General features: G+C 35.8%; 1 protein-coding gene across 5 annotated transcripts in view; it reads right to left on the reverse strand.

The window, feature by feature from the left end:
• LOC150080976 (uncharacterized) overlaps positions 1-16,770 on the reverse strand; it is a 269,646-nt gene that overhangs the window by 37,360 nt on the left and 215,516 nt on the right. For all 5 annotated transcript variants that reach the window (XM_090381210.1, XM_090381212.1, XM_090381211.1 and 2 more), the window contains exons 5-6: positions 14,044-14,111; positions 3,808-3,968 (exon numbers count right to left, since the gene is read on the reverse strand). In XM_090381210.1, the coding sequence (XP_090237336.1) occupies positions 3,808-3,968; positions 14,044-14,111 (229 nt within the window). The remainder of the gene's footprint in view (positions 1-3,807; positions 3,969-14,043; positions 14,112-16,770) is intronic.

A 16,770-nucleotide genomic window follows, 5' to 3' on the forward strand; every position in this document is an offset into this window, starting at 1 on the left:
TATAATATTTTAGTATATTTGACAATTGTCTTCAATTTCCAATCCGGTATTGCTGGATGGTTTAGTTTTTAGTAGGTTGATGTGCATTGCTTCGTTTTGCTCTTCCTTTTGGCAGCGATTAGATTATGGAAATTGAATACAGGATTATTTTTAAGAAACCCCTATATATTAACAATTTTAAAGCCCTAACATTGTGTCTTACATTTAGTTTTATATAATGTATTAATTGGATTAATTTGATGTGAGCGTCAGGCCAAAGAATTTCCTATAAAAAGGTATGAGCTAATCTCTATATTTTAGAAATAGTATTAAAGTAGTAAGGATTGAGCTTTATTGCTCTTATATATTTTGAAATCTAAATTGGAAGAACTGAAATACAATGCACAGAATGAACATTGCAAATAGATATTCAAACATTAAAAAAGGTGTCCTTGAATAGCAAGAAAAGAATCTATGTATGTATTTAAGATGAAAGTAGATGTTTTAAACAAATTTTGAATCACGCTATGTGGACTGTTATTTGCATGATTTGGGAAATTGTAACCTCATGAATTGTGTAGAACAGTAGTGCAAACCATGGCCCATTTAGTCCTGAAGACTATTTGGTGTAAATCACTTCCATTAACAAAAAATGATGCACCACATTCCACTCTCCTCCCTATATATAATTGCCTTAGAAGGCAATCTTTGCACTCTATTCACTATTCTGAAAGATTAGAAAAAGATTGAAATTTGAATTTAAAAGTTCAGATGGATGGTTCCAGAAATCTAAAACTTGTCATGGCCTTCTTTTAAAAATGTGTGTAGCAAAAGTGAAGTTGTTGATCAATGTCAATACACTACAAAGGAATGCAAAGAAAATAGTTTAAAAAATGTTTTTGCCGACAAGACCACAATGACATCTTCAGTGCTGATGAAACTGGACTCTTTAATCATTGGGAAAGCCCAGAAGCCTCGATGCTTTAAAGGTTTGAAGACATTACAGTCTATGTATCGAGCAAATCAAAAGGCATGGATGACATCACAAATTTGCGAAGAATGGATCAGAAACTTTGATTGCAGGATGAGTGAGAAGAATAGAAAAATTTTGCTGTTTGAATAATGTAACATATGAGGTTTCGAATGCTTCTTCCTCTATTAATTGTGAAGATAAGCTTCTAAGACTAAGCAGAAGTGGATGTAGACATTGAATGTTTCTAGATATGCATGAATGAAGAGGAACTCATTGCAGATATAATAGAATCTTCTGAATTTTGTAGTGATGAAGATGAGGAACCTACTGTTATTTGTTTTTTTTTTTTTTTTTTATTTTTTTTTTAGGAGCATTAGCAACTAAGGCCATATTGCTCCGAGGATATGCAGTGGTCATTCTCTGACCTTTCCGCATCCTCCGTATTTGGTGGTCACTGGCTCAAACCCCGGCCTAATCAAGAAGCATGTGCTACACACTGCTGCTCCTGCCCACCTGGCTGTGGAAGCGCCGCAGGATCTACTCTGGTTGAACAAGAAGTTTGACAGAAAGATGCTCATCAAGGATTAGAACTTGTACATAGATTTTTCAAGCACAGCCTAACTGCAAAAGTGAAATCGCTGCTATCGCACACCTTCATAATTCTCTTTTAAAATGTGCTCTACCATTGAAAATGTGTGTTTTGACAGATTATTTTAACGTATGTATGGTTAGGTTGGTTATTAGGAGTTTCATGGTGCATCAGCATCTAAGGATATTGTGCGCTAATTTAAAGTATTAAACAATTCTCTTGTTACATCTTGATAGGTATGTAGCCTACGCAGCAAAATTTATAATTTAATTGTAAACTTAGAGAGCTCTACAATCAATTTTCTTGTTTAATATTGTAGTACATATTATAAATAAGATTAAACTAGCTAGCTATATTGTATCAGTAGCATTATATTAAATGTTCAAGCTTTTACTTATTTTGTTGCTGATTTTATGTACGATCGATATAATGTCCTTCAAATATAAACTGAAATTGAGCAAGGATAATGTTTATATATGATATATGTTTGCCTTCAGCCAACAGGTAGTTAATTATATTATTGGACAAACTTCCATCTGTTGTTGTGGAAGTGGGTAGGTCGAATAAAATTAAGGAAGAACTAGACAAACTATTGGAGGAGATGGATACATGATGTGGGAAGTAGTGAACGAGGGTTTTTTTTTTTAAATAGCTGATGCTGCATAAGCTTGCCTTCTTGCATCATTGCCACTACTAATACTAGCCGACCGGGCTAGCCGGGTGGGTAAAGTGCCTGCCTGGCAACCCAAAGGTCCCGGGTTCGATTCCTGCCTTGGGCTTGGATCAAAGTACAGTCAGTCCTTGTATAGCACGATAGTTGTGTTCCTAGAAACCCTCGTGCAATATAAACAGGCCCTATGGGAAAAATAGGGTTATGTGCCGGCCACCCAAGATTGAACACACATTGGTAACCAAAACATTACCAAACACAATAAATAATCGTAATAAAATACTTACGTATTTTATAACGATTAAAATACGTAATAAAAAATATCATTTTTATAATATTTTTATTATTATATTTTATTATAATATAAATTATAAAAAATAAAATAATAAAAAATACGTAAGTATTTTTTATGAATAAAATACGTATTTCATTACGACTATTACGTCATAAAATATTGCTAATGCTTTTGCTTCTATCATAAGCAAACTCGTTTTTTGTTTGATTTTCTATCCAAACAGATGACAGCCGTTCCATCTCTTCCAATTCTCTGTGTCTTAATCTAATGGATTTTAATTACACTTTGAGTTGGTCCTGCTATGAAAGTTGTTTTTATTTTCTCTGCATTCTTTGTAATTCTCGGCATTGCCTCATTTAGGTCTGTAGCACGTGCAATATCACATGGTCTTTCATTTCGCTCAAAGCGTTTCACAATTTCATATTTTTCTCTATCGACAGAGGTGGACTTGCCATAACCCTTACCGGGGAAACCCAGGTGGGCCGGAGGCCTGTGTGATTTTGGCCACAAACCATAGTATGAGGCCACTACAAATTTTCCCGGGTAAGAATTTTTGACCCAGTCCGCCTCTGTTTATCGATATTGCTTTTCTTTTTCTCTCTGAATCTGCAGTGTCTTCACCAAAACGCTTCCTTTTCACACATTTTAAGTATTTTACTCATTTTTAGGGAATAAAGCACAATTACAAAACAAGGAGGCACGCTTGATACACATAAACAAAGCTGCACGCGTGTAGCAACTGAATAAACAACACCGTAAAGGCAGAGATACACTATTAACACTCCACATTTTACTAAAGCACATTTCTAGGGGTTACTACCATAAAACAATAAAAACAATTTCCAGTTGCATTCCTGCTAGTGGAATCTGTTATAAACTGGTAGTAAACTCGATCTAATTGCATTTGCGACTATACCGATAGCTGGAATCGTGTGGGTTTTTACCTTATTATGGCGAAATGTGTTTCCCCTTCACTGATATAAAAAACAAATACATTTTCAGAATCTTCTCTTCATTCCTATTGTGTTGCGTTCGACTGCCATTTCTTGTAAACATGAAGGCGAATCGTGCATAAGCGAATTCGGTTCGTGTTATATAAGCTATCGTTCCCCTATTTATAAATCGTGTATGATTGAATTTGTGTAGTGTAAACACATGTTATACGAGGACTGACTGTACTGCAAAAACCTTGGGAGGTGCATTATGGCCACAGAAGCCTATGCGCCAACAACTACCAAAAAAAAAAAAAAAAAAAAAAACACCTACTAATACTAAAATAGAAATAAGAGAAATATACCAACCTGTGAAACGTATGGATCTTATATCAACATGCAGAGTTCCAGCAGGCAGAGTTCCATGTCCTTGTTCCAGAGCATGGACAAAAGTCATACCCACTTTTTGGGCAATGCTAAAATACGGTCTGTTAAGAAATATCTGGCACTGAACAACAACACTACCAGGCCTTAAAAAAAATAAATAAAAAATAAAAATATAAGTACATAAAATAAATTTAAAGTAAATTCATAACAGAACGACTATTAAAATAAATTAGATTTGATACTAGAGAGCTATTACGTGCTCGATAATTCCTATATTCTATCATATTATGAATCAACAGGGCTTACCTTTATTTTTTGATATAGGAAGCTTCTTTTCCAACTCTCCTTGTCCAACTCGCTAATAATTCATGGGGAAGGCGATGTCAATTTTGCAAAACATTGTCATAAAGTTAGATTTTGGAGGTCTAAACGGGGGGCTAATAATTAGGGATCGATTTTACATTTTGGTCCTGTGGCTGGAATTTTGAGTTCAATTTAGGGGTCTAATAATTGGGTAAGGGGCGGGGGGTGGGGTTAGGGGTTGGGGTTATTCTCTACATTCCTTAAGTTGGACTAGAACTTTTCGGGGCATCATGTTCACAGGAAGAGAGTTACTCACAATTAATCCGAAACTCTTTTTCTTTCCTTATGTTGTAGTATTTGTTCTTCACGCAAGCGTATAAGTGACCAATCGTCGGACAATAGGAATGGCCTACGGATATTGATTGAAGTTTCATGTAGTTTCATCTCTAAGGTTTCTGCAATGAGTAGTTTGTAGTAGTTGTGTTGAATATTTATAATTTTTGTTTCAGTAAAGCCGAATGTATGTCGTTCATTTATTGCATGGAACGAAAGTTCCGATGCATTTGAACGACCCGCCCGCACCGAAGCTTCGTGTTGTTTTGCTCGAAGCTGTGCCACTCCCATGGTGGATCCTACGTAGACAGCGTCACAATTTTTGCATGGTATACTGTATACGAGGTCATGCTGTGATTGGAATGTGGTGTTTGAAGGCCGATTTCTGAAGAATGTGTATAGTTTGTTCATGGGTTTTGCTATGATTTTCATGTCGGTTCCCTTGCATATTTGGTTAATTTTATTGTACCAGTGCTCGATATATAGGATGGTGATGAAATATATTTTTTTGTTCTTGTCGGATTTTTTTGCTATGTTTGTTGCGAGGTTGTTGTTATTTATTTTATCACGGGCTATTTTTTTGACTTTGTTTATATAGGTTAGAGGGTAACCCCTATTTGAGAATCTTCTTGTTAGTTCATTTATTTCAGTGGTTAGAGAAATCTGGGTGGAAGAATATTTATAGGCATTTTGAAATTGGTTCAGCATGACCGATTTTTTGTATGGTTGGGGGTGGTAACTGTGGAAATGTAGAAGCATCCCTTTATTAGTGGGTTTTCTGTATATGCTGAAATTTAGTTTTTGGTCTAATCTGTGTATGGTAAAATTAAGGAAATTTATGGAGTGGGATTCTGCTTCAGTTTCTAATTCAAATTTTAGTCTCTGATGGATGTTATTAAAAACCTGTAGAATATTGTTTATGGTCGAATGGTCTGTGATGATTAGGATGTCGTCCAGATATCTTCCGTAATATGTAATCTGTGGTATAAATGGATCAAGATGGATCTTTTCTAATTTGTCTAAGTATAGTTCGGCAATGAGTCCGCTAATGTTTAAGCCCATTGGGAGGCCAAAAATCTGTCTGTATATTTTTTCTTGGAATAGAATGTAATTTGCATTTACTAATAGTTTTGTTAGTTCGAATATTCTGTCTTTGGGGAGTCTGGTGTTATTAATTTTTGTTTTATCATCGTTTAAGTAGGCCCAGACTATGTCCAATGCGTAGGGTACATTTACGTTGGTGTATAGTGAAGTCACATCGAGTGAATATAACTTCATATCCTCCTTGATATGGAGGTCTTTGAGGTTCATGAATAAAGCATCGTAGTTTTTTATATTATATGTTAGGAGTTCTCGGAGTGGTTTTAGAATAGGGTAGATGAACGTGGCTAGGGAGGCAAAAGCTGAATTCTTATATGACACTATGGGTCGTATTGGGTATCCTGTTTTGTGCATATGGGTCGTATTGGGTATCTGAAATAAATGAACTAACAAGAAGATTCTCAAATAGGGGTTACCCTCTAACCTATATAAACAAAGTCAAAAAAATAGCCCGTGATAAAATAAATAACAACAACCTCGCAACAAACATAGCAAAAAAATCCGACAAGAACAAAAAAATATATTTCATCACCATCCCATATATCGAGCACTGGTACAATAAAATTAACCAAATATGCAAGGGAACCGACATGAAAATCATAGCAAAACCCATGAACAAACTATACACATTCTTCAGAAATCGGCCTTCAAACACCACATTCCAATCACAGCATGACCTCGTATACAGTATACCATGCAAAAATTGTGACGCTGTCTACGTAGGATCCACCATGGGAGTGGCACAGCTTCGAGCAAAACAACACGAAGCTTCGGTGCGGGCGGGTCGTTCAAATGCATCGGAACTTTCGTTCCATGCAATAAATGAACGACATACATTCGGCTTTACTGAAACAAAAATTATAAATATTCAACACAACTACTACAAACTACTCATTGCAGAAACCTTAGAGATGAAACTACATGAAACTTCAATCAATATCCGTAGACCATTCCTATTGTCCGACGATTGGTCACTTATACGCTTGCGTGAAGAACAAATACTACAACATAAGGAAAGAAAAAGAGTTTCGGATTAATTGTGAGTAACTCTCTTCCTGTGAACATGATGCCCCGAAAAGTTCTAGTCCAACTTAAGGAATGTAGAGAATAACCCCAACCCCTAACCCCACCCCCCGCCCCTTACCCAATTATTAGACCCCTAAATTGAACTCAAAATTCCAGCCACAGGACCAAAATGTAAAATCGATCCCTAATTATTAGCCTCCCGTTTAGACCTCCAAAATCTAACTTTATGACAATGTTTTGCAAAATTGACATCGCCTTCCCCATGAATTATTAGCGAGTTGGACAAGGAGAGTTGGAAAAGAAGCTTCCTATATCAAAAAATAAAGGTAAGCCCTGTTGATTCATAATAAAATAAATTAATATTACAACTTAATAATGTTTATCTATAATTGTCAAAGTTTAATAAAAGTGGTATTATAACGTGCTTTCTTACTGTTCATATAGAAACAAGGTTATTTGACAGATTTTTTGTACTACAATATATACTAATTTCACTAACATTTATATACCTGGAAAACACTCAATAGCTCTAACGAAATGTAAATCATTTAATTTCTACTTTAACCTGTAATAAAACATGCATTCTGTAATACAAGTTTTGGTGTAAGCAGTTATGTCTACTTTTCATTGATTTCCCCATCTGACCAATACAATAACTAACTTCAAACTATTACAATCAAAGGCAATAGCTTCCTTCCCCCATCTTTAATATTGGAATCTAATTTCCCAAAAATACAGATTTTATACCAGTCTTCAGAAAATTATAACACATGTGAATATTTCTGAGCGATTTTTTTATTAATGTTACAAAGCATATCAGAAGGATGTACATCATTAAATAAAATATGGTAACTCTGAACATACAATAAATTACATGTTTAGCATTAACATATTATTTAATTTTTTATAAACACAAACTGTATTTCTGTCCATTTCCCACTTTTATAATCACCCTCCTAAAATAATGATGTTAAGATAAGATGAGTAGTATGCACAGTTAACCTCTAACAAAAAGGAAAAGAAAAATTATACTTTGCTTATAGTAAAGTTCAATATTCAGTAGCTCAAGAAACTTCTGTGATTTTGTCTTCCCCACCACTTCACTCACTGCTTCCTGTAATGACAGGAATTACCACAACAAGCAGCATTCATCACCAATTCAAACAATCCTCTGCATGGCAGGTAGAATCGCAGAATCTGTTCACAAAAAGTTATCGAAGTGCAATTTGTCTACATTCATTGAACTTAAATCAAATTTATTACTACTGACCCATCCATCATTTGAAATTTCCTTGAAAGATAGCAAAGAGTAGAGTAGGATCAAAAACTTTCTTTTATACACGAAATACTTTTTTAGGGCTGGGGGTGGAAATTTTCCCCATGCCACCATTGACGGTCATTATCATCATAAACATGATCTGGTTTAGGTTTTCATTGACAGTCTCTGGTATAAATAGAGAAGCTCTAAAGCATATGTGGTGACTCTCAACCCCCTTCCCTTCAGCTCAGATAAGTTCTTATTGCACCACTCTTTCACTGTAAGGTCAATTACATAGGGAAAATATAGCATAGTGAGACAGGCTACTATAATGCAATGCTGTAAACTGTTTAATTAATATAATCATTACATGAGGATGTTAAAACACATAAGGCCTATGAGTTCTGCCTGCACTTTGCCACTCAGAAATCACAATGACCAACAGATGTACAGTACTTCCCTTAAGTTATGTGTCATATATGTTAATTAAACAATTTGGCTAGGAGGAAGCAACTGTTTCACTATGGCTCCATGGCCTCTTTCACATTCCTGGTTACACAGCACAGAAAAATTACACTACATATGTGGCAAACAAACTGAATTTTTAACAATGTGATTGTCTGTTATTATTATGCTGTAAACAAAAGAATAAATATTATATTTATTCTTTTGTTTACAGCATAATAATAACAGACAAAGAATAAATATTATATTTATTCTTTTCCTATATGAAGGTTATTGAGAAGTTTCTGGCCTACAATATAACACTAATTTTATAAACATCTACACACAGAAAATGCTTAGCGGCCCTTCTAAAATGTAATCCTAGAAAGATATTATGTAACACGAGTTTAACACACATCTCTTTAGCATTAAACCCCAACCAGCAATTTCCTAACAGCAATCCCATTAAGCATTAATGTCAAATGCATAATTTTTTTTTTTTTTTAGGTCCTAGCCAATGAAATCCCAGGAAACTAGGTAGCAGGACCTGCCAGAGCAATTTGTTATGATACTGGATACACGCGGCTAGCCTCCACATGGCAAGGTATGGGCAATGTCGGGCCCTACTAGGGCCTGGTGGCCAATAAGCCAGACAAACAATGGGCACAACATATCACACTGCACAGACACAGCCCACACACTTTCAAGTCTCTGGCTTTACAGTGCACTGTCCTCGATACAGCGAAACACACGCAGAGATGGGAGAAATCCCAGATGCTGTCTGACACAAACATACCTTATGTAACACGAGTTTTGTATACTATTAATAGTTATATATATATATATATATATATATATACACACACACACACACACACTGCTCATTGATTCCCCCCCCCCAGTCAATACAATACTTTTCACTTAAAAAAAAAAAAAAAAAAAAAAACTTGTGCAGTAATAAAATACTCTATACATTTTTTTTTTTTCAGAGAACAGAAATCAGTGATTCTTGGTATACTAAAAACAATGGAAGCTAAAATTAACAGCAGGATTTGCTTCTCAAATAATGCTCTTAAAAAAAAATGTATAGAGTATTTTATTACTGCACAAGTTTTTTTTTTTTTTTTTAAGAGCATTATTTGAGAAGCAAATCCTGCTGTTAATTTTAGCTTCCATTGTTTTTAGTATACCAAGAATCACTGATTTCTGTTCTCTGAAAAAAAAAATTCTCTTCTTGAAGTTTATGGATCATTTTATAGACAAGTTCTTCTTATTTATTTTTTTTTTGGTCAAAGTGTTTGGCTTGGGTCCAAGTTATGAATGTGCTCTGCCTGGGGTGTTTACTTGTCTTTCCAGAGATCAATATCTTCCTTTCCACAAGCATTCTCGCTTAGCACAATGCATATTTCTCTACATTCATTATTTGTTTTTTCTGCTTTACACTGATCACAGATATGCTCCTCCTTTTTCATTTTATTCAAATGTTTAATATCCACTGAACTACGTTGATTGCAAAAATGATACATATACACTGAGTGATCACTGAATTATGACCACTCCTATGAAAACTGAATGTGACCCCTTGACCACGTGAGGTACGAGAGTGCACAGTTAGTCAACCTACGTAGCATAGATAAGATGTCAATGGTTCAGTAAGTAGTAAATTTCTGAGCATGATGGGTAAAAGGAAGGATTTGTCGGACTTTGATAAAGGACAGATTGTGGGTGCTAGACAAGGTGGTGCCTTGATTTCTCAAACGGCTGAACTGGTGGGTTGTTTGAGAGCCGCCATAGTTAAAGTGTACCAGGACTCATCAAAATGGTCAAACAACGACCCGACAGCAAAACTGCAAAGGCCAGCGAAAGGTTGATGTTAGAGGTGAGTGCCGGGTCTGACAACTTGTACAGGCAAACAGGCACAGCACTGTTGACGAGTTGACTACCCAATTCAACACGGGCCAACCCAGAACAATATCTCGCATGATCATACCTCGCACATATGAGCTATACCAGCAGACAACCCCTATGGCATCCTTCAAAGTTCATCAGCATAAAAGACTCGCCTGGTGCAAAGAGCATACAAGTTGGACGTTAGAAGACTGGAAGAAGGTGTGCTGGTCGGATGAGTCACGTTATTTACTCCACACTGTGGATGGCCACGTACAGATTTTGCATCAACAACATAAGGCTCTTAATCCATTATGCATGGTATCAAAAATGCAAGCCAGTGGAGGTGGTTGTATGGTGTTTGTTTGTTATTTGGTTTTTAGGAGCATTAGCAACTAAGGTCATTGCTCCGGGGATATCTGGTGGTTATTCCCCGACCTTCCCACATCATCCGTATTTGGTGGTCACCGGCTCGAACCCTGGTCTAATCAAGAAGCATGTGCTAGACACACCGCTGCTCCTGCCCAGCTGGCTACGGAGGCGCCTTGTATGGTTTGCTACATGTTTCACTGGCAGGAACTTAGACCCCTAGTGCATGGAACAACGCATCACTGGTCTCCACTATTGTTAACTGTTTGCTCACTGCGTACACCCCACTATGTTACACTTTCTCAAATGCCGATGGTGTCTGCCAAGATGCTGAGCCATCGGGCACTAGTTGTGCAGGAATGGTTTAAGAAACAGTTCTGACTTCCAGCATATCGATTGGCCTCCGAACTCCCCCCGATATCAATCCCATAGAGCACTTGTGGGACACTATGGAAAGGCATATCATTCATCTGGATATACACCAATCACCTCCATACCTGCATTGCTGACCACATTACACACAGCCTGGTTGGCCATACCTCCTGAACGCTTCTGACATCTTGTTGAATCAATGCCATGTCGGATAGCTGTACTGAGGGCAAAAGGAGGACCCATGAAGTATTAGGTAGGTGGTCATAATTCAGTGATCACTGAAGTGTATATTATATACTGGATTATGCAATTATCTTTTTCTGCACAGAGGTGGCAGAGATTTACATAGTTGTAGGTTTTGTTACCATAGAATTTTTCTCTGCTGCATTTTTCTTCCTCATATCAGAATGCAGTTTTAATGGCAAATTTCTTTATTAAAATAGGATGGAGGCATCTTTGATAAGAAAAAGAAAGCACGAACCAGAAAAGGGTCTCTTCTGAGTAGGCTTCCCTCAGAAAAGTTGGCCAAACTTAATGGGGTGTCATCAGGAAATTCCTCAGGTGTTGTTCGCAGTTGCTACATTATCTTAGCTGAGTAGCATATTCTCGGTGTGTGTCGGGGGGGAGGATATCTGTCTGGAGAATATGCAAATAGAGAGTCAATTGTGCTGAAGGTGCATATACCCAAAGAGATTTTGTTTGCAAAATGGGCCTTTAATAAACAATTGTTCTGACCTCTATTGTAGAAAGCAGAAACTCGTGGTGAAGTAATGAGCATTTGGATATTTTCCATGTAGCGATTAATAACTAAATACTGATATATAAAATTAACTGGCTAAGTTAGACATCTCAGTTCACTCAATATAAAGTCAGGCGATCACTATTAAAACAGAACTAATCTTGAAGCAGCTGCACCCTTCTGTACATCCACAGCAAAAAGGATATTGAAGGAAATCTAGGGCCTCACTCTTCGGTTGATAAATGGTTTTGTTCACTCAATAACCAAAGCAATAGGGTCATGATAGAATGGCATGGCATAGCCAAATGGTCAGAATACAAGTGCAGAATTAAGCACACCACACTATCATAAAATCATATCACTTATTTTATTGTCACTTAGTTCCAGTGAAGGATTAAAATATTTGCAGTTCCTGTACCTGCTCCCACATTTTCCTCAAAAAGAGGAGAATCCGGAGAAAGTTTTAAATAATGACATCATAAACACTAATTTACAAGTCATACCCACCTATTCAGTGAACCTGGTTGATCTTTTCCAGTATAATAGATGCTGGTAATTTAATACCTTTGAATAGATCACTACTAAAAATTCACTTTAATACAGAGCTAATCTTTAAGCAACTACACCCTTCTGTATGACAATGCAATGTTAAACGGGGCAGTTGAAGGACATCTAGGGCATCACTCTACAGCAGTGCTGTACCTAGACTTCTGTTGGCCCTGGGCAAAATATTCATTTGCCCCCCCCCCTCACAAAAATTAAAGGTGGAATTCTTAAAATTGAAAAAGAAAAAATGAAACACCCAAAAATTATTCAAATCATAATTATTTATTTAAACTTGAACGACTAGTACATTATTTATATAAACTTAACTTTTCACATGATTACCTTATTACTTGATATCTGTAACATCTGATGTTTTTATATCTTTTAATACATCTTGTTCTATTGACATAATGGCCAATCCATTAATTTTTTTCTTGGCTAACTGTTGCTTGAGAATATGTTTTAATCATTTTGAGCCTTGAAAAGCTCCTCTCTCCAGATGCAACCGTAATTGGCAATGTTAATAATATCTGAAGAGAAATGGTGACGTTGGGATATAATTCAACTAATAAAATAATAAATAAATCATAATTCAACTAACAAATAAATGTCAATAATTCTAAGCAACCAGATATTTTTTTCCTTTTAAAACATGTTGCAAAGATTGGATTTCTTGATGAAAAAAACTCTTTGGCATTGACGTGGCTGCTTCCATCTTCGCCAGTGAGAATTCCTTCAAGGCGTTGACATTTTGTTTCTATTGCACTTTATAAATTCGTGAAATTTTCTGATTTTAGAATAAGATGAAATGCTGAGAGTATTTAATTCATCTGAGCAGATCTTTCTTGTAAGCTAACGATAGCTACATCGATCATTATATTAAAAAATTGTTTCGAACCTTTTGGTTGGATTGATGGGGCGTTCATCTGATGAAGTTTCACAGGTAAACTCACTATTTTCTAGAAACACTGACGGTACTTCCAACTCAGTTGCAATGTCTATGGCTTTATCCATGCACAATTTAAGTCCTGATGTTTTACGTTTAGTTGACTAAAAGCATCTTCTATCAATAATTGCAGTGTTCGTAAATTGTACTACTTTGCATGGCTTTATAATAAAGCCTCACTAATCCGGATTAATTGGGGGGAAGAGGCCATCCAGATTAAGCAAAAATCAAGATCAGTGAAGCAAAAGATAGCCTTAAAAGAACAAAAACTTAGAACACAAATAAATGGAAAAGTTAATATATAAAATATAGGTAATGCTGATGAAAATAAATAAAAACATATCAACTGCAGAGCCTTTATTTAAAAACTATAAAAAGACAATACATTTATCCATCAATATATGGATAAATGTATCATCTTTTTTATACAATTATCAGATCACGCTAGCATTGCATAAAATCCTATAACTTTTTTTATTATCCTGGAATATAAATAGTAAATTTATTTAAACTTATCTATCACTTGTGGAATATATCTAGGGTTACTAACCACTCAACAAAAATGCAAGTATAAGCAGTGGATTCAATTGTTGAGATCTTATTGAACTTTGATGAAATTCCATGTCAAATAGTCTGTCAATGTTTCAGGCAATCACTTCAAATTGGCACTACTAATGTCCAAATAAAAAATATTCAAGCTGCCCACAGAGTCCAAAATATAAACTCATCTGAGGTGCTGCATTTTATTTTGTATCTATCCAAATCACAAGTTCTACATCAAAAAGGGAAAGTTTGTAACACTACTTGAAACTTTCTGGATACATATAAAAAAAAAACATTAAAAAAAATAATAATAAATACAAAAAAATAAATAAATAAAGGGAGAGATGTTACCTGAATCCCATAATTTCTGAAGTATTGTAATCCCGCACAAGAGAACTTTGTAAAAACACTTCATCCAGCTAGTTGAAAAAAAAAAAAAAAAGTATAAATCAAATGGATAGCTAATTGCTAACAACTGTTTACAAATATACTGAAAGAAAAACTTGACTAGACAAATAAATGCAATATAATAGTTAAAAAAAACATGTTGAGGATGATTTATAATTAAAGTGATCAAGTAACATTTTTCTGCTCTATAAACATTGAGAATTTTATTAATTAATCATTAGCTTAAATTAAATTTCATAACACAGCAAAGGTTACTTAATCAAACTTCAGCTTTTCTGAAAACGATAGTACAGTAAAATGACTAGTTCAAGTAAGAAGAGGCAATAATTTCAATGTCTATAATTTAAAACTAGTCTGAATCTAATTATATAAAAAACTTATTCAGTTGAGCACTGTAATTATAAATACCTTAATGAGAAATTTAATATTTTAGACAAATACAAAAAAACCCAATTCTTATCACAAATTTAAATAAATACACAAATCATTTTGATTAAAATAGTTTAATACTGTAAAAATATATTTACAAAACTGATTCACTATAAAATAAAATATATTACAAAAATGTTAAAATACAATAAAATACGAAAATCAAAAGCGATAAAACAATAATTGTAGTTTTTGGGGGCATCTGCCTCCTTTCTCAACAACAACGCTACTTGGGCAACACATCCTTTAGTATTAGGTTCGCGACACACATGGCTGACTAGGCACATGTTCAGTATTACTTTCACGTGCACCGGAACCGGAAGTGGCTCGAGAAAGTGGAAACGAGAAGCGCTCATCTCTTGCAAGGACTACAGTTTCCAAGATGGGGTGGAGCCGAACAGCCTTATCCCTATTCATGCTACTGTTTTCGGATGAGCCAATCCACAAACTCTCCAACCACTTACGGTCCCAGAACCTGTGCGCCCGGTCAAAGGATGACAGCATTCTCGGGGTAGACTTGATGCTGTTTTTCCCAATGATGCTCAGCAATTGCGGACTTATTGAACTCTGTGGTCTGTATGGCTCTCATGTGTTCCCCCCGACAGTCTTTTAGTCACCATCCTGTCTCCCCCACAATCCGGGCATCTGATCTCATATATAACCCCACTACTAGAGTCCCTAGCAATGGGGGTCTTTGACCTGTGACACTACCGTGTGCAATCTCCAGCCCAGAAGTTGCACACAGCGTGCCTGAAAGTCACGAAGCATCCTTGCAATACGATCTGATAAGCCCGGATAGTAGGGAATATAAACTGTGGTGACTGGAACGGACGGTGTTATGTGGGGAAGACAGAACGTCTGGGGAAACACATGAGACCGTCTGGGGAAACACATGAGAGCCATACAGACTGCAGAGTTCAATAAGTCCACGACTGCTGAGCATTATTGGGAAAAACAGCACCAAGTCTCCCCCGAGAATGCTGTCATCCTTGACCGGGTGCACAGGTTCTGGGATCGTAAGTGGTTGGAGAGTTTGTGGATTGGCTCGTCCAAAAACAGTAGCATGAATAGGGATAGGGGTGTTCGGCTCCACCCCATCTTGGAAGCTGTAGTCCTTGCAAGAGACGAGTGCTTCTCGTTTCCACATTCTTGAGCCACTTCCGGTGCACGTGAAAGTAATACTGAACATGTGCCTGGTCAGCCATGTGTGCCGTGAACCTGATACACTTGGTACATTTTATCATTTTTACAGTATTAAACTATTTTAATCAAAACGGCTGGTGTATTTATTTAAATTTGTGATATGAACTATTCTCCCAACCTCAGAGGCCTTTGAGGATAAACCCAATTCTGTAACTGGGTTTATACGACTCAGTAGTTAGATACTAATTGCCGAACTTGTCTCTTGAATAGTAAGTACAACAAATTAACTCATTCATTTTCACTAGTCTCTCATTTTATAAACAGTGTCTCTTATTGCTTTTGACAAAACTAAATGTTCAAACAGGGCCAGCTTTGGGTAAGGCAGAGTAGGCACTTACCTAGGGGCTCCAAGGTTTAGGGGGTGCCATTGGGTGGATTATCAATGCTATCAATTGAATGGGATTTGCTGAAAGAGCTTGATTTGGAAGATATGATAATAAATTTTGTAGCCATACTCAAAAAGTTTTGCTTTAAACTAATTGTCAAAAGTTTTAATAAATTTTGTTAACTGTTGAAAAGTTCTGCTTTAACATATTGTAGACATTTGTTTTGTAGTTTACTATGTGCTTGAGAGTGCGATTTTTCGTTTGAAGTTTTTATGAAGGTTTTTTTATTTTAAATTTATGTTACATTGCATACAATTTACTTTTTGTAAGTAAATAAAAAATGTAAAATTAATCATTCTAAAAAATGAAAATCACTATATACCCTAGAGCCAGCCCTGTGTTCAAACAATTAACAAGACCATCCCACTTCAAATGGGGATAATGGCTCCATTGCACTTTGATCACCCACCAACACATTCTACTTAAATGAAATATTTCTCTCTATATACCAAAACACATATGCTCCTGGAGTGATCAGTACTTTTATTTAGTACATTTACACAGTAAAAAATGAACACAATAAGGGCCTGTGCAGAGGTATTCTTGCACCTGATTGCAAAATAAGTTTTGTCTTCCTGTTCCCTTTTTGTGAATTTTGAAGCCCAACAATTGAATACATTAAACTCCAATGAGTTAAACACTTAAATAAAAA

Source organism: Mastigoproctus giganteus, chromosome 9 (genome assembly GCF_048544385.1).
Source record: "Mastigoproctus giganteus isolate SK-2022 chromosome 9, ASM4854438v1, whole genome shotgun sequence".
NCBI classification, from domain to species: Eukaryota; Metazoa; Arthropoda; class Arachnida; order Uropygi; family Thelyphonidae; genus Mastigoproctus; species Mastigoproctus giganteus.